General features: G+C 39.7%; 1 protein-coding gene across 1 annotated transcript in view; it reads left to right on the top strand.

Moving 5' to 3' along the window:
- Window positions 1-337: 337 nt before the first annotated feature.
- Window positions 338-19735, top strand: part of AEBP2 (AE binding protein 2) — a 69360-nt gene continuing 49962 nt past the window's right edge. Inside the window, exon 1 of the mRNA XM_045873783.3 lies at window positions 338-1137. Coding sequence (XP_045729739.1) covers window positions 479-1137 — 659 coding nt within the window. The 5' untranslated portion in view covers window positions 338-478. The remainder of the gene's footprint in view (window positions 1138-19735) is intronic.

The raw sequence follows: 19735 nt of genomic DNA, 5'->3' as shown, positions 1-19735 counted from the left end.
GGGGGACACTCCCCAAACATCCCCGGAATGAATGACTTTACCGTGAGAACTCGGAGGGCTGTTAAAATCCCCGGCTAGCACTCAGGCTTTCGTTCTGCGTGTCCCGGCGGCTGCGAGGCGGGGGAAGGCGTGGGCAGGCCCCAAGGAAACTCTGAGCCCTCGGCGGGTCTGGGCGGGGGCCCGGCGGGGACACGGGTGGGGGCGCGGGCGCGGGCGCGGAATGCGCGGCCCGGGGGAGGCGCTACCTCGTGCCGCCGCGCAGGCGCGCAACCGTCTCCGCGTGAGTGCGCGCAGTCGCGCGCCTGTCCCCGCGCGGGCTCCGTAGCGCGTGTGCAGGCTGACGCAGCTCGCGGGCCCTCCTCCTGCTCTGCAGCGGCGTCGGCGGAGTTTTGGGCGTTTGGGAGGGGGCGAGGGAGCTAGAGTCAGGAGAGGGAGGCGGCGGCGGGGAGGAGGAGGAGGAGGAGGAGCAGGCGCCGCCATGGCCGCCGCTATCACCGACATGGCCGACCTGGAGGAGCTCTCTCGCCTGAGCCCTCTGCCCCCCGGCAGCCCTGGCCCGGCGGCGCGGGGCCGGGCTGAGCCCCCCGAGGAGGAGGAGGAAGAGGAGGAGGAGGAAGAGGAGGCCGAGGCCGAGGCGGTGGCAGCGCTGCTGCTGAACGGCGGCGGCGGTGGGGGCGGCGGCGGCGGAGTGGGGGGCGGCGAGGCGGAGACGATGTCGGAGCCGAGCCCCGAGAGCGCCAGCCAGGCCGGGGAGGACGAGGACGAAGAAGAGGACGAGGAGGAGGAGGACGAGAGCAGCAGCAGCGGCGGGGGCGAGGAGGAGAGTAGCGCCGAGAGCCTGGTGGGCAGCAGCGGCGGGAGCAGCAGCGACGAGACGCGCTCGCTGAGCCCCGGCGCCGCCAGCAGCAGCAGCGGGGATGGGGACGGCAAGGAGGGCCTGGAGGAACCCAAGGGACCGCGGGGCAGCCAGGGCGGCGGCGGGGGCGGCAGCAGTAGCAGCAGCGTCGTCTCTAGTGGCGGCGACGAGGGCTACGGGACCGGGGGAGGCGGAAGCAGCGCGACCTCCGGGGGCCGGCGAGGCAGCTTGGAGATGTCGTCGGATGGGGAACCCCTGAGCCGCATGGACTCGGAGGACAGGTCAGTGCACTGAAGCGTTTTCCCTTCCCTTCTTCATTTTACACTCGTGTGCCCCTCAGAGGGGGCCGGGGGGACTTTTTGCTGAGATCCCCCTGCTCCCCGAATCTTCGGCCCCTCCCCCAGGCTCTCAACTCGGAAATCTCTCCTGGCCGCCGCGCCCCTCTCGCTGCGGAGAGCCGCTTCCAACTCTCAAACCAATTCCCCCCCAACTCTCTTTCCCCGCCCTCTTTCCCCTCGCTCTGCACTCTTTACGGACCTACGGACAGCTCTAACTCAGAAACAAACCTCAAAGTAGGCCCAGATCCTCTGGCGGAGCTTAAGAGGGCCTTGATGTACACACCTCGGTACCCAGGGTTAGCTTCATCCAGCGGTGCTCGCGAACACTTGTCAGAACTATAATTGACAAGTGTTTTCCGACATGGCTGGTCTCGCCTGGATTTAACAGAACTTCCTTGTTAGGGAGGAGACCCCCCAACTATCACTTTTCACTACTTAAGGAAAAGACTAATCTTTTATATTGAATCAGTACTTCTAAAATTCCTCCTGTGTAGTCATTAAGATACTCTCCAGAGTGGTTTTAGTAACTTCTATATTTTTGTGTGTGTTTGATCAAATCTGGGAGAAAGTTTAAAACAGGTATAAATTAGTGTAGAAAAGAATAATGAATTGATGTCCTTTAAAATAATTTTACGGAATCAAAGAATTGGAATCGTAATATAATACAGTCTGGAAGGTACATCATGATAGCATGTGGTTTATAATCCTTATATAATGCTTTAGCATGAATGTCATAATTTTAGATGATATTTAAAGTCATGTATTGGAGAGATCTCCAGAAACTAGCTTTTTTCTAAAGCTTGTTAGAAATAACGTGGATACTGACAAAAATGCACTTCATTTTTTCCGAGACATTAAAATTTATTACATTAGTATGTTTTATTTGTTATTATCATTACTTCTGATCACTTTGGAAAACTTTATTTTAACTAATTGGTTTTTAAGGTACTTTTTAAACAGAGAGAGAACCACGTCATGAATTTTATGCTGCTTCTAGCATTTATTTTGACTATCAGTGTTTCGATGAACAGATTTTTAACCATCGGTATTGACTTGGCTTTAAAAGTTTAAGTATTCTAAAGTTCTAGGAATTCTGATTGGTAACTAATAAAAAGAAAACTTTGGTTTATGTTTAATGTTATAAGGAATACAAAGCTCTAAATATTATGAAAATACAGCATTAGATTCTGTTTGACGTTTACTTTAATATCTAGTGAAAAAATATTTTGGATGGGATAAAATAGACTGTACAAACCCTAGAGAAATTGTGCTGAACTGTATAGGCATGGCAGGAAGGAGAGTCTTCAAGACAATTTAAAATGGATGTGAACCACACAATGAAGCATGTTACTTATCATTTTATTATATCCTCCTTCATTGATACCAGTAGATATTTGAAAGTTGACATCAGTTTATAACGTTAGCATCTACCACAGCTCTTCCATTTACCTAGCGCGTGGGGGCACACACATAAACGCTTAGCACTGCACAGTTTAAATGTCTATCCCATTCTCAGAACTCTGGTGCAAGATAGGAATTATTTTGATTTCCATTTAACAGATGAAGAAGCAAGTTGAGTGTCTTACTCAAAACAGTAAGTCTAGAATGGAAGTGGTGGTAGAGCTGGATCTGAACAAAGGTTTTCAAGCCCCCTGCTATTTCCACTTCACAAGAGTTAGAATACTTCAACTTAAATAATAAGCTGTGTCAGGATTTTTTTCTTTTTTTTTTTGAGTTAATATCTATGCTACATCCCTTTAGGAGATGATGAACTATTGGTCAAGTAATATTTCAGGAAGTGGAGTTTTGGCTTCATTGCATATTTTAAGATACTCACTGGAATATCTAACTTTTACATAATCTTTCAGAGTAAGATATTAGAGCCACAAGTCCAAATAAGGTTAAAACTTGATAGTCAAACATACTTGCTCTTCTTAATTCTTAAACATTAGAGACCATAAAATATTGTAATCATTTTACTGTTTCAGGGTAATAGATTTATCACTTGTATGAAAAAGCTTTACTGGTGAAACTGGATATGGTGATTTTAATAATCTTCATTCTTAAATGACCAACCCCTTGTTGCCTTAAAATTTTTTTTTTTTATGAGTCCTTTTAAATTTGGAAAGGATTCATAGTTATTATGGACTGTCCTGCAGATTACACTAATCTATGTGGATTTTATAAATTGATTTCATGGTAGGAGGCTTTTATTTTTGTGACTGATGGAAGGATATCGTGATTTTAAAGTGCTTTTAAAAAACTTGGGGCATTCCTATCAATGATTTTATTATTAGAATTTACTGTTTTTTTTAGAATGCCTATTCAGTTTTTCTCTTACTTTGAAAGTAGATCATACTTTTGAGTTAACATACTTTAGAATTTGTTGAAATGTCTTATTTTAACTGTAAGTGCTTCTTTTTAAGAAACATTTAGATATAAAGGCTTAAGTATTAAAGCTCATGATCCAAGGTGTCAGTTTACAAACATGTATTGGAAGTGTTGTGTGGTGAAAAGAGACTAATTTATAAAATGAATAAATGACACTTGGTACAAAAACATTGATTATTTTCCCCATGAGAAAGTTATTCAAACCAGAGTAAGGGTGTTAGTGTGTTTATTTTGGTAAAGTTAGAAAACAATGTTGATACATAATTTATTTTCTTTAGGGGGATATTTAGCTACTCGAGACCACTATAAGCTAGCTTTTTTTTTTTTTTACTTCAAACATAAGCTTAACTACTTTTTAAAAAATTACTGCCTTTTAAAAAATAATCACCACCGTTTTAAAGTTAATTTCTGAGACTAATTTTTGAATAGAATTTAAAATATTTCTGAAATTTTTTTAGTTTACAAATTAGTTCTAGCTATTGAATCAGATTATACATTGAAAGTATTCTTACCTTTTCTGTATAAGTGAATTGATAATAACTACTTTTGTGGTTGTCTCAGATATATATATAAAAAAATATATACACATATATATGTTCTTCTCCCCCTCCCCCCGCCCCAACTAGAATAGAAGCCAAGACTTGTTTTGAAAAACCAAGACCACTTTTAGATTTCTATCAGCCTTTCTGGGTAAATTCAGATGTCAGGCGAAAAGTGCACTTGTAAGGATGCGGTGATAGGGAAAGGCATATAGTATGAAACTTAATGATCAGGAAAGGCCACAAGCCCTTACCATTTTTTGGATCAAAATTTGGAAACCCAGTCTTAGGAGTTGCAAACTTTGAGGTGTAACTGACATTGCTCTGATGCTGGGAAAACAGGCTTATATTGCCCAATTTCTTAGTAGTATGATTGGGAAGATCTAATACGGAGCCTAAATTTCTAAATCCTATTAATGCCAGAAGGCTGGTTGCTGAAGTTATCATCAAGATTTATTAAGAATCTGTATGGTTGAGGCAATACAATACTTTTATGTAAAGTAATTTTTGCTCATACTTCATGATAAACTCCTTTCAGTACTTAACCTCTTCAGTTCTGAAGCAGCTGTCTGTAGTCTCTCAAATCATTCTTTTAGCTACCCTTTTAGTTTGATTAAATTTAGGGAAAAGAGCTTTTAATTTTTTTTATTATGTTATGTTAATCACCATACTTCACATCATTAGTTTTTGAGGGAAAAGAGCTTTTAGTAGGTCTCAGTTTTCATTGACGACCTGTAACTCCCAGTTAAGGAAGGCATGGCTCTGTGCCCAAAACAAAATCATGAAAAAACTGACAAGACTTCAGGATTGAATTTATGGAGAGATTCTAGGGGGTCATTTTACTTTAAGAAAAATTAAGACTACTATGTTGAGTCGATTAGAGAAACCTGTGTGTAAGTTGATTTGCTAACCAAACACAGGTATTTTCTGTGTGCTGAACTCTTTACTGAGTATTGTGGAAGATGGGAAGAAAAAATGCTTCCCACTTCATCTTGCATATTATTGTGAGACTTTTAATTCCAAGGTGTAGGTTTTTCCCTAGTTCCTAGCACAAAACTGCATTGACTCTAATGTAAACAAAGTCAAATTTCACACTTTGCCAATTGTATTAGCTATTTATTCCTGTGTAATAAATTTCTTTCAAATTTAGCAACTTAAAGGAACAGACATTTGTTAATTCTGAGAGTCAGGAGTGGATAGGCTTAGCTGGGTGGTTCTGGCTCAGAGTTTCATGAGGTTGCAGTGAAAAAGTTGGCCAGCACTGCAGTCATCTGAAGACTTGACTGGGGCTAGAAGTGTGTTTCCAAGATGGTTTACTTATTGTAGCTCTTGGCAGATCCTTCAGTTACTCACCAAGTCAATATTTGTTTGTGTGTCCTCATAACATAGCAGCTATTTCCCCTCAGAGCAAGTGATTTGAGAGAGCAAGGAAGAAGCCGCAAAGTCTTTTTATGACCTAAAATATTTGCTTATTTTTTATTCTTCCTGTGTTTTCTTTTTTCTTTTTTTTTAAAGATTTTTATTTATTTATTTGACAGAGATAGACACAGCAAGAGCAGGAACACAAGCAGGGGGAGTGGGAGAGGGAGAAGCAGGCTTCCCGCGGAGCAGGGAGCCCGATGCGGGGCTCTCATGACCCGAGCCGAAGGCAGACGCTTAATGACTGAGCCACCCAGGCGCCCCTATTCTTCCTATGTTTTCATTTAGCGGATGAGTTTTTCCTGTTTTTCTTTTCATTCATACCCAGTTACACAATAATTCCTTCAGATTTTGTTCACCTAAGGCCACCTTTCAAAGCCCGTCAGAATGCCACAGTAAATCCTGGCTTTAATTTCTTTTTCCTTTTAATTCCCATAGATGTATTTTTGTTCTTTTCCTCCCTGCTTATGGCTCTGTTCTGTAGGTGGTGGGATGTAGAATATCTCTACATCTGTATACAGAGCATGTAATCTGAGTCCGTCTGAATTCAGATCTTTGTATTGCTGCCTGTATTATGATTTTAAGTTAAATCTTTGAGCCTTAGTTCTTTAACTGCGAAAAAGAGGTTTTACCATGAAGGTATTCTAAAGTCCAAATGAATTTCTGTTTGAGTCCTATGAACTTCTCTGAAGAATCCATGTTATTTAAATGCTTGGTTCATCCTTTTTGTTGTACAGTGGTATTTTTGAGAGCAGGGACAGTTTAGCTCATTTAGATCTAAACACAGTACCTTGGATTTGTGAGTACTTAATTATTAGAATTAAATTGAAATACCGACAGTAGCATTTATATAAATAAAGGAGATTGTAAACTGGGGGCCAGGAATTAGTGCCTTTGGTTGGATCATTGTATTTGGTGTTGGTAAGTTTAAAGTTTACTGGGTCCATGTACTCCAGTAAAGCCCGTGAGATCCTATTCAAAATTTCATGTGATTTCTCTGAGAAGATGTCAACAGCTTCTATCAGATTTTCAAGAGTTTGGTCCAAGTTAAGAACTACCTATTTAGGGGCGCCTGGCTGGCTCAGTTGGTAGAGCCTATGATTCAATCTCGGGCTCATGAGTTCAAGCCCCATGTTGAGAATAGAGTTTACATAAAACAACAAAACAAAACATGGGGCGCCTGGGTGGCTCAGTCGGTTAAGAGTCCTACTCTTGACTGCTGGTTTCTGCCCAGGTCATGATCTCAGGGTTGTGGGATCCAGCCCTACGTGGGGCTCTGCACTGAGCGTGGAGTCTGCTTGAGATTCTTTCTCTCTTCCCTCTGTGCCTCCCCCTGCTCACATGCATGTGCCCCCCTCAAATAAATAAAGTCTTAGAACAAAACAAAAACAATTTACCAATTTAGAGGAGATCCAGAGGTGCATAATAAATATTTATTAAATGATTGTGGACAAGTCTATAAAAAAAAAGTTGGAACAATTCTGAAATTGTGAATTTCTGTATACATATTTTTATAAATGAGTTTGGGTATGAAAAATCTGAAATGGATAATCACCACAGAGTTTTTCCCTAAATCATTGTTTGTTTTTTAAAAGATACTATTTATTTATTTGACAGCGAGTGAGAGAGTGAGGGACAGCACAAGCAGGGGAGCAGCAGAGGGAGAGGGAGAAGCAGGCCCCCCACTGAGCAGGGAGCCCAATGCCAGGCTCATTCCCAGGACCCCGGGATCATGACCTGAGCTGAAGGCAGAAGGCAGACGCTTAACTGACTGAGCCACCCAGGTGCCCCTCCTAAATCACTGTTAAGAAGCATTTACTGTAGGGGCACCCGAGTGGCTCAGTTGTTAGGTGTCTGCCTTCGACTCAGGTCACGATCCCAGAGTTCTGGGATCGAGCCCCGCGTCGGGCTCCCTGCTTGGCCGGAAGCCTGCTTCTCCCCCTGCTTGTGTTCCCTCTCTCGCTATGTCTCTCTCTGTCAAATAAATAAAATCTTGAAGAAAAAAAAAGCATTTATTGTATAAAAATGCATAACATTTTATCAAAGTTAAGGAGGGAGAAAGTGTAGGGAGAGCAGTTGTTTAAGACTGATTTGAGTCAGAATGTGTGGTTTGAATTCTGGCTCTCACTTAAACTGGGTGACTATGGGACAGTTATTTAAATTACTTACCATCTTACTGTTCAGGTTTCTCATCTGCAAAAGGGGTCAATAATAGTTAATTATCCTGTAAGATTGTTATGGGGATTACATGTAGAGTGTTTGGCACACAATCTATTTTATTTGATTAAAGATTTTATTTATTTATTTGTCAGAGAGAGAGAGAGGGCACAAGCAGGGGGAGTGGCAGGCAGAGGGAGAAGCAGGCTCCCCACTGAGTAAGGAGCCTGATGCGGGACTTGATGCCAGGACTCTGGGATCATGACCTGAACCAAAGACAGATGCTTAACCGACTGAGCCTCCCAGACGTCCCGGCGGCACACAGTCTATTTTTTTTTTTTTTTTTTAAAGATTTTATTTATTTATTTGAGAGAGAGAGAGAGCACAAGCAGGGGGAGAGGCAGGCTCCCTGATGAGCAAGGAGCCCGATAAGGGGCTTGATCCCAGAACCTGGAGATAATGACCTGAGCTGAAGGCAGACTCTTAACCATCTGAGCCACCCAGGCGCCCTGGCACACAGTCTATTTTAAATGTTTACTGCATACATAGAACCCCTTTGTTTTGTGCCAGGTAGTATTCTAGGTGCAGGGTAAAGAGCAGCGAGTAAAACAAAGCCCCTGACTTCACGGGTGGGCAGACAGACTGCACAAATGAACTAGAAATGGTTAGTAATGATTTATTGTTGTTATGAAGCGATATCAGATCTGAATGCAAGAATGTACTAGGCCAACTGTTAAATGTGTGGCAGGTATCTGTAAATGAGTGCTGCAGAAACTTGCAAAAGGATATGCCAGGCCAAATACTTCATTGCAAAATCTACATTTTAATGGTTTTTTAACATATATATACACACACACATCTATTCAGTGGTTGACCTAAAAGGCCATATAATAGTTTTTAATATGTAAGTGAAGCTACTGATCTATTAGTAAAAATCTTTGGAGTGTATTCTCTAGTAATAGTAATGGATTTACAGTGATCTAATCACATGTTGAGTTCATTTTTATGATGGATAGTTTGCATTTGTGAAAATCATGGTTATATTGGCCTTGGAACTAAATGGACAATTTTGGGCATCAGAGGAGATGAGAGGGATGTATGGATGTTTAAAAAAGCCACATTTTGAGCATTTATTCCGATGGTTAGCATGGTGCTCTGTCTAGTGTTAAGAAAGAAATGTGATGGTTCCTCCCCAGTTTTTATTTTTTTAAAGTAGGCTCCATGCCCAATGTGGGGCTTGAACTCACTACGCTGAGTTTGAGTCAGATGCTCTTTACAGACTAAGCCAGCCAGGTGCCCCCAGATAGCTAGTTTTTAATGAGAAGACTAAAAAGATGATTCCACTGTTCTCTAGTTTTTCTGTAAAGCGTGACACAGTACATTAAAATAAAAACTGGCAAGTATTGTAGTCAATGGTTAAAGTTTTGGTGGGGAGGGGATTGGAGTTTAGGGTTAGGTGAGTGATGAGAAAATGTTTTTAAAGATTTATTTATTTGAGAGAGAGAGAACACAAACAGGGAGGAGGGGCAGAGGGAGAGAGAGAAGCAGACCCCCGTCCCCCACTGAGCAGGGAGTGGGACCCTGGGATCATGACCTGAGCTGATGCCTTAACCGACTGAGCCACCCAGGTGAGGGAAGGAGAAATTTTTAGAAAGCCTAAATGAAACATAGGAAGAATAGAGCCTACCATATTCAGGAGACTTCCTGCCTAGGTCAGAGGGTTCACATTGGAACTGAGAAATAAGAATGGCTAAAGTGGGATTTTTCATGCCAATAACAGATGTTGGCATTTTTGTCAGTGTAGGGGTGTGAATCAGTTTTTTGTTTTGTTTTTTTTTTGCCTCTCTCCAACTTCTCTTTGTAACTCCTAATCACATTCAGGTTTTATCTCAAACATTTTCACAGGCATGACCATCCCTGATTTCTTTGTTAGACACATGCTAGCACTCCCAAGTTCTTCATTGCCCTTGTTAAAATTTGAGTATTATTTACTGTTCATCTCTCCTGCTAGAGGTTATGCTCCCTGAGAACAGGAATCATGTCTCTTCTGATCATTGTTCTATCCAGAGCACCTGGCACAGTGCCTGATGCTTATTTTAGGTGCTTTTTTTTTTTTTTAAGATTTTATTTTTAAGTAATCTCTCCACCCAATGTGGGGCTCAAATTTACAATGCCATGATCAGGAGTTGCATGCTCTACTGACTGAGCCAGCCAGGCACCCCTTAGGTATTCTTAAATGTATTTTGGATGAATGATGAAACTTCTTTGTTACAGGAAAATTTGGCAAAAGTAGAGAGGAAATTTTGGGAGTTGGGAGACCAATTAGGAGGTGGTAGGAATAGTTACAGGTGTGAAATGAAGAGACTTGAACTAGGGTACAAGTTGGGGAAAAAGTCATGCTTGGGAAACTAAATCAAAGGAAAGAAAAACTAATTTCCTGAGTGGCTTATAAGAAAAATATTATGTTATTATTTTTGAGTAAAATGTTTTTTTCTTGAGGATTTCATTGGAACAATAGCTTGCTTATTTTTCCAGACACATCCGTCACTAAAATAACTCAAGGAGAAGTTAACCTTAACTTAGAAGGAATTATCATTTAACTTCTCAGAAGTTGTTTCCCTGCCTGTAAAATAGAATATCTTAGTGTTGTGATTAAATGATATGGAATATGTAAAGGGCCTAGGGCTATATTTAATTCATAGAGTCATTTATGCTTCCATTTCTTATGCAGATAGATGTGGAAAGAAAACTTCTGTGAGAGTAAGTAATTGATATTATAGTACTGGCTTACTAGAGACTGCTTGCAAATCATTTCTCTGAACTTCAGATTGATTCCTTTTCTTAAAAGTGAGGGTTTTAAACAATGTAAAATAATTTGGAGCTCAAATTTGGTGATTCTGTTGTAGACTTGGCAAATGCTCTATTTTATCCTTTCGATAACCCAGAATATTGGAAGCATAGCTTTGCTATATCCAGGATCTCAAAGATACTTTACATAGGTTCTTCTGGGTTCAAAAATCACCATACTTTATGGTGTCATATTGAAATATCCATTTGTGTTTGTCTTTTCTAGGTTATAACATTTTTAAGAATTAAAATCTGGTTCAGTTTATTTTTATACTTCCATTCCCTACCAGCTGTACTTACCTATTGCACTGACCATATTCAGAACTTAATAATCGGTTGAATTCAACTGAATGTGGATGTATCTGATACGTATTTCTTCTTTTTCACTATCATAACTGTATGAAACAGGAAGGAGAACCGTTCTGTGCCTTTTATCTTCCCCAGTTCTTTTTTTTAAAGTTGGTTTACTTAAGTAATCTCTACATGCAACGTGGCACTCAGACTCACAACCCCAAGATCAAGAGTCCTCATGCTCTTGTGACTGAGCCACCAGGCACCCCTTCTCCCAATTCTTTTTAACAGCATATGTAGAAACAGTATTTGAAAAAAGTTGTGATTTTTGAAAAATTAAAAAAAGCAGACTTCCCCAACTAATATTTTGTTTCCCAACAAAAAAATAAATTTAGATACTATTTTAGGAGAAAACTACTATTCTGTACTTTGCTTATGAATCTGAGACTTCTGAGCTTATTGGAAGGATTTTATGAAGTTCACTTCATTGCGTCCTCACAAACTAATGAGGCAAGGAAGTGCAGACATTAGAACTTGCCCAAACTTACACCGCTCCTTGAGAATGCAGGCAGTCCTGGCTCTGGATGTGCTCTTAGCTACTATACTGCCTATATGACTCTTGTAACCAACCTTGACTGGGGAAGTTTAATTAAAATACTATTAAGTCAGTGGCTAGTTTAAATTTCAACTGCCTCTTTTGCAAAGAATAACTTAGGAGCTTGAATTCATTTACCTTTCTGAGCCTTATTTTCATTGGTAATTATAATATACATAGCCTAGAACCCTTTTAAGACTGTGAAGTATAAAAGTTGTTTTTAAGTGTTGTAGCTGTTCAGTTTTTAGGGGAATAGAGAGTCTTTATTGGCATTTTATTTAAGTTTAATGCTTTTCGAAGTCCCTGTCTTGCTTTCTGGTTTCCATTTATGTTTCAAATTTCTAAAAAGATGAAGTGTTACTAATTAGAGAAAATATAGAGACTGTAGAAGGGTATTTGTATTTCTCAGTAAATACATTTACTATATCATTGCTAAATTATAAAATTTTTGTCATTACTTTTTATAAATATTTGTTAAAGTACCGAGAGTGGATGAATCAGCAGATTTTTTAGTGCTTTACGTTCATGTTGGCAGTCATTTGAACATGTCTTTTGAGGTGTTGAGGACTCCTGTAGGCATTTTTGGCAGAAATGTGTGTACTGAAATCATCTGATAAAATCATTTTTATGATTTAACACTAACTTAAAAACAAGTAAATGTGATTGTTTCTTATAAAATGGGTGTTAGTCTTCATAGATTTTTTTACATACCGTCTTTGCATATAGGCATTTTCCTGGAAATCTTTTTGAAGGTAAAAGATTAAAAAAAAAGAAGGTAAAAGATAACTCCTTATAATGTAATTACATTGGAATAGAATGTTTTTAGTAATAGTCTTTTTGAAGGTAATTGCTTGCTGATCTGGTCTTAAACTGCGTGAAAAATGTGGGTGGAGTAATCTTAAAGAGCAATAGACTAGAAATGAGAAGCAGATTTAAAATGATGTGCACAGTGGCAATATACGAATGCAGCCTACTTGTTTTCCATAAGCTGTATTTCATCATTGTTGCATAAAGTCCCTTTTGACCAATTTAGTGAATGCTGCTGGGTCTTAGGGAAAAAATCTTTTGTTTTTATTCAGAGAAATAATTGTAGGGATGGAGAGTAGTCTTTTTCTTGATTAGAAAAACCCATTTTAGCTTTTTAAATTACAGTGATAATAGCTTGTAATTACAGTAACAATAGTAATAATAATATCTTGGTTTTGGCTAATGATTTTTAGTGTGCCTCCAATTAATTTTTATGATTATCTCAGTATGACAAAGCCATATATTTTACTTGCCTTAAATATCCTACTTAAATTTGTCACTAAAAGTATGTGAGCATTTACTGTGTGCAAGGCACTACACTACCTAGGCTTAGGAGTTTACTCTAAATGAGAGACTTTTAGGTGATTCATAGTACAAATCAAGCAGATCAGAAGGAGCAGAATTCTTTCCACCTTAGGTGAGTAGGGAGGGCCTTAAGGAAATGTGGCTTGAGCATATATAACGCATGTAATAAAACAAGCACTTGTCTTTACTTCTTTTTTACTTTTTTTTTTAAAAGATTTTATTTATTTGTGAGAGAGAGCACATGTGCAGAAGCAGGGGGAGCCTGCAGGCAGAGGGAGAAGCAGGCTCCCTGCTGAGCAAGGACCCTGGGATCATGACCTGAGCTGAAGGCAGATGCTTAGCTGACTGAGCCACCCAGGCGAACCTTTACTTATTTCTTCTGATCGCTTCTGAGCTTAAAGATCTAAAAGCCTTCAGCACCGTAGCAGTTTGGAAGGCAAAACCAGGAAGGCAAAAACAGAAATCTGATGTGATCTAAATTCCTTAATGGCATTTAAAACCCAATTTCATAATTTACTGTTTGTTCTTGATAAAAATCAAAGTGACTGCCCCTGTCCCTAGACAAATGAATATTTGGAGTTGAATTTTATGTTGGCACTCTTAGGCTCCTATCTGTTTTAGTGGCTTAAGTTCTAAATTTGGGACAAGTTCTATCTGAGGATAGTGTTGCTTTCTATGACCTTGAATTAATTTTTTTATGAAGCTAATTGGCTTGTAGGAATCTTTTTTTTTTTTTTAAGATTTTATTTATTTATTTGACAGAGACACAGCAAGAGAGGGAACACAAGCAGGGGGAGTGGGAGAGGGAGAAGCAGGCTTCCCACTGAGCAGGGAGCCCGATGCGGGGCTTGATCCCAGGACCCTGGGATCATGACCTGAGCCGAAGGCAGATGCCCAAAGACTGAGCCACCCAGGCACCCCTTTTTTTTAAGAGCGAGAGGAGGGGCAGAGGGAGAGAATCTTAAGCAGGCTCCCTGCCCCGCTAGAGGCAGATTTGGGGCTCGATCTCATAACCCTGAGATCATGACCTGAGCCAAAATCAAGAGTGGGGCGTTTAACCAACTGAGCCACCAACTGAGCCACCCTGGCGCCCCAGGAATCAAATTTAATAGTTTATCTTGTTAGCAAAACTATATGCCTCAAAGAATCAAATTATATGTAAGTGTTAAATATCTTTTGTGTTGTGTGTGTTACAGATGTACAAAAGCAAAGAAACAACTTTCTGTATGAGCACACCAAGTGAAACTGTTATTTTGACATGTGATATGGGCTGCATTTCAGTATTTCTCAAATCTGTGGTTTGCCCATATTTTTCTTTTGTATAAATGTAGCAGCTGAGTTGTTTGGCATTGGTGTTTTGTATTTGTGTGACTTTGGGCAAGTCACATAATTCTGTGTCTCGGTCTTTTATCTGTTAAGATGAGGATACTGATGTTCCTATCTCATGTAGTTGTTGTAAACATTAAATGAGTTAATACATGTCAAGCATTCTTCCAATTACTATGGCTCCATGACAACCAACTCCAAAATTTAGTGATTTAAAACAATTACTTTGCTTACAAATCTAAGATCTGAGCAGGGCTGGGTAGGGTTAGATCATTCCTGCTCTACTTGGTGTCAGTTTAGAACAGCATAAAGGCTGGGAACTGTAATCACCAGAAAACTTACTTACCCACTCACCTATCTGTCACATGTGTGGTGCCTGGGCTGAGAAGACCGAAACAGCTGGGACTCCCTGGCATCTCTCTCTAGCTCTGTGTACTTTTTTCATGAGATCTCTTGAACATGGTGGCTTTAGGGGAGCCAGATTTCTTTATGTGGTAGTTCTGGTCTCCCAAGCTGTGTGTCCCAAGAGTGAGTCAGGCTGAAGCTGTAGTATTGCCTTTTATGACCTCGCCTTGTAAGTCTTGCAGTATCACTTTTGCAGTAGTCTCAGGCTTGTTCACATTCAAGGGGAGGTAATAATGACCCCCCAGCACCTTGATGCCATATTGTAAGAAAAGGATATGGGAAAGTGTATATGGTGTGGCCATCTTTGGGAAATAAACTCAGTAAGTTTTAGCTGTTATGATAAAGAATAGTAGCGCAGATTTAAATAGAGCACCTTTTGTGATGCAAATTTTGATTCAGTAGGTTATATGATCTTTTTTTTTTTCCTTAGGAGAAAGTCATAAAATGTAACAGGCAGGCAGTTCATAATATTCTTGAACTGCCTGTTTCTTTTAACTGGTTTAGTTTTGACTTTCAATCCCATTTTCAATGCCTAGAATAAGGAGCAGGGCACAAAATTATAGTCCATTGCAACAAATGGAGGTGAGGAATAGTAGAATTTCACTCTTAAAGTTTGTATATTCATATAATATCAGGTGTACAACTTCACACTTGTCAAGAATACAGGCTTGTCTTAAATGCTTGGCACTCCTGAATTTTAGCCTTTAATAATTTTGATTGTAAGCATGGGAGAGACATAGAGTAATCATTCTAGTAGTGAGTGGCAATTTCGTAGATGACAGGAACATCACCTGTTAGCCAAATAACAACTTACCTCGTTCTGTGATTAGATTAGGAATCTAATGTGGATATAATGCTGTTTACCTACAATTTGATAAATACCTTGAAAACTGTGTATAATTTACATATTTCTATGTAAAGCTATTACCAGTTAGAATTAAGCTAAGTTTATAATGCTTGCTCTGACCCTGTTAAATGTAACTTATAAATCATTAGAATTTTTATTTCTTTTTATCTCATGCCACTTTCTTCAGTCCATATGGAGGACCATGTTCATTCTTTTAAAATAAGAATTATAGAATATTTGTTTTATAGTAAGTCAGATAGAAGCTTACGAACCTAAGACTTTCTGAAGATTATATGGTTTTCATTGAAGAACAAAAATAAAACAGCCTTGATTCTTTAGAGATTAGGAAGGTTCTTTTGTGGAACCTCAATCAGTAACTTCGAGATCCTGAAGGAAGTGGTTAGATGCCTTGATCATCTTGTTTTCCTACTATATTCTTTTTTTTAGATTTTTTTAATTTTTTTTTTAAAGATTTTATTTATTTATTTGACAGAGAGACACACAGCGAGAGAGGGAACATAAGCAGGGGAGTGGGAGAAGGAGAAGCAGGCTTCCTGCAGAGCAGGGAGCTGGATGCGGGGCTCGATCCCAGTACCCTGGGATCATGACCTGAGCCGAAGGCAGACACTTAACGACTGAGCCACCCAGGCGCCCCTTTAGATTTTATTTTTAAGTAATCTCTACAGCCAATGTGGAGCTTGAATTCACAATCCCCAGATCAAGAGTTGCACGTTCCACTGACTGAGCCGGTCAGGTGCTCCTTCCTACTACATTCTTTAAGTTTATGGCACTTTTTTTATCCTCTCTGTCACTCTGTATATGATACAGCTCCATGTTTTCTAACTGTTTTTTTGTTGTTGTTGTTCCTAACTTTTTAATGTAAAAGTACTATCCATTTCATAACTTGTAGTTTGACAGTTTTGAGGACTATTGTTGAGAAAATAATCTAAACAATTTACAGACTGAGTAGTGGATGACATTTTTCCCCCAAATGAATTTTTGTGTGGAACCCCAATGCCTAAGACATATTAAAATGATATTTTATTAGTATTTATTTTTTATAAGTTCAAAAATTTTACATTAATTTATAAAGTCAGAACAGTAAAACTTAAGTGAATTTAAATTCGAAGTAGGTTTTGTAAATCAACATTACAAGTTTATGTCAGTTTTAATATTCAAACAAAATTTCCTTATTCTATTTTTTAAATTCTTTTTTTTGTCAGTCTCACCAGAGGTTTTCAGCTTTTTTTAAAAAAAAGATTTTATTTATTTATTTGTCTGGAGAGAGCATGTACAAGCAGGGGGAGTGGCAGGCAGAGGGAGAAGCAGGCTCCCCACTGAGCAAGAGCAATGTAGGACTCGATCCCAGGTCCCTAGGATCATGATCTGAGCTTAACCCAATTAACTGACTGAGCCACCCAGGTACCCACCCCCTTTTTTTTTTTTTTAAGATTTTATTAGAGAAAGAGGCAGAGATACTGAGAGAGATTACGAGCAGGGAGGAGAGGGAGAAGCGGGGGAGCCAACCTGAGGCTGGATCACAGGACCCTGGGATCATGACCTAGGCCTAAGGTAGATACTCAACTGACTGAGCCACCAAGTGCTCCACCTTGTTCTATTTTGGCTGCTTAGTCTTGAAAATTTGACTTGCAGATATGGGCAGCTTGTCTTTCAGTCTCCATATACTACACTTAGTTCTACTGATCAAGAGCTATGAAAGGGGATTACTAGTAGGGAAATTTTGTTTGAAAAATACCATTACTTAATGATTTTTTTTTTTTTTTTAAAGATTTTATTTATTTATTTTGACAGAGAGACAGCAAGAGAGGGAACACAAGCACGGGGAGTGGGAGAGGGAGAAACAGGCTTCCCGCCTAGCAGAGAGCCAGATGTGGGGCTCGATCCCAGGATCCTGGGATCACGACCCAAGCCGAAGGCAGACGCTTAACGACTGAGCCACCCAGGCGCCCCTAGAGCCTCAAACTTAAGCAGTAAAACTCTTAGTATTGTTTAATGTCAGCCCTTTAATTTGTTACTAGCTGCCTAGGAGGGGAGAGCATGGAGCAAGTAACTGTTGAGTCTTCTTGGAAGGTGTTTACTAGGTAAGGCATAAGGGTGTGATTTGCAAATCTAATTTTATGTAAATGGACGTGTGGAGGCCTAAATTAGATCTGCAGTACAGATCTGCAACTTTGCTAATCAGTGACATATTTATTAGGAAATTCTGATATTTTAAGTGTTTTGAGTGACAAGAGTAAATTATACTTGAATTGAAATTATATACCCATATACCTTCAGGCCCCTGTTCTCAACCCTCCTTTAAAGTTAGACATTTCAGGGGCACCTGGGTGGCTCATTTGGTTAAGCATCTGCCTTCGGCTCAGGTCATGATCCCAGGGTCCTGGGATAGAGCCTGTTTCTCCCTCTCCCTCTGCCTGCCGCTCCCCCTGCTCATGCCTTCTCTCTCTCTGTCAAATAAATAAAATCTTACAAATAAAGTTAGACATTTCAGTAACCTAGAAATTAGGAGCAGGGAGAAGAAAAGTATCCTTGGTATCTTACCAAGGAAAATCCACAATTCAAATGAATTTCCTCATTGGTAACTGAAAAGAAACCTCCTGCTAAGGCTTCTACTCATTGGGCCTCGGATTCAATTTCAAATTCAGCAATTACATTCAGAATAAAATAAAAATATTCCAGCTCAGAAACATACTCTTTCCAGTCTCTTTTAGGGAGTCATTTAAGCTTTGCTCCAGAACAGTGGTTCTCAAACATTTTGCTTTTAAAAACCCCTTTGCGTTCTTAAATATTGAGGAATATAACTTAGATCTCAGTAAGCTATTAAAAAAGTTATTGAAAAAATTAAAGAGCTTTTGTTTATGTGGGTTACATTTATCACTATTACAGGAGCAGAAATTAATACCAAGAACTTTAGAAACATTAATTTAAGAATAAACCAATATGGGGACGCCTGGGTGGCTCAGTCGTTAAGCGTCTGCCTTAGGCTCAGGTCATGATCCCAGGGTCCTGGGATCGAGCCTCACATCGGGCTCCTTGCTCGGCGGGAAGCCTGCTTCTCCCTCTCCCACTCCCTCTGCTTGTGTTCTCTCTCTCACTGTGTCTGTCTCTGTCAAATAAATAAAAATCTTAAAAAAAAAATAAACCAATATGTATATGTATTTTCTATCTTTTTTTTAAGGAGGCTCCCTGCCCAATGTGGGGCTTGAACTCACGACCCTGAGATCAGGAGTTGCATGCTCTACTGCCTGAGCCAGCCAGGCACCCCTAAACAGTATTTTCTTAGTGTAGAATAACTTTTCCAGTTAAAATTGAAGAGGGATGTTTTATATTTAATGTCTTTAATATCTGGCTTAACAGCTAGTTTTTCATATCTACTTTTGCATTCAGTCTGTTGCAATGAATTGTTTGGTTGAACTATACGAAGAGTACTTGGCCTCATACAGATATTTAGTTGGAAAAGGAAGGATATTTTAATAGCCTTTTTAGGTTAATTGTATGGCTATTTCATACAAGGCATAGTTTTTTCTTTTGTTTTGTTTTATAGTGTTTGCAGTGTAGAATCTGAAACCGGATCAGTGAACTTACTCTGTTACATGAAGACCATGGTCTTGTCCTCCATCATGATAATATAGCATCCTTGTATCACTTCCTCTTTTCCTGTATCTTGTCATTTAGCAAGCTGCTCTTTACTTTTCAGTGTTGGCAACCCTGTCAGCTGTGGTCATATCCACCACACAGATGTTTTGCTTGATAGTATTTGAGTTCTCAAAGAAGAGTCTGTTCTTACAGTGAGTTGGCCTTTGAATTCTCAGGGGAAATCATTTTCATAAAATCTGTGTACTTTAGATGTTGGGGTAAAAAAGTCTGGTGTGCTGGGTGTTTCTTAAGAGGAAAAGGGCCCATGGAAAAGAGGGTAAAGGGAATGTTGTTATGTTGAAAATGTCTCATGTCCTTCTCTAAATATTGCATTTGAATTTCCAACATGTGTTTTTTTCGAAACTTAGGGATTATCTGTTGTCACAGGTTGTGCGTGTGTGTCTGTGTGTTTTTGTGTATGCTTTAGTTTATCATTTTGCAATGGGAGATACTTCCTTACATAGTCTGATCAGTCTAACTTGGGTAATAATGGTAAAAGATCTTTTAGAGTCTTGCTACTTACACTGTTGTAGCAGTAGTCTCAACAAGTAGGTGCTTGTTAAAAATACAGTATCTTAGGTTCTACCCCAAAATCTACCAAATCAGTATCTATTTAATAAGATTCCAGGTAATTCATATAATATTGAGAAGCACTGCTTTAGATTATTATAATTATCTGAATAGTAAGAGTGCTTTTTCTGGCTTTGGTTTTTGTCCAAATACTAGTCTGCTTTT

Source organism: Mirounga angustirostris, unplaced genomic scaffold (assembly GCF_029215605.1).
Source record: "Mirounga angustirostris isolate CCGP_5_RB_7025 unplaced genomic scaffold, mMirAng1.0.hap1 SCAF_5, whole genome shotgun sequence".
NCBI lineage: Eukaryota > Metazoa > Chordata > Mammalia > Carnivora > Phocidae > Mirounga > Mirounga angustirostris.
This window is presented reverse-complemented; position numbering and strand designations above follow the sequence as displayed.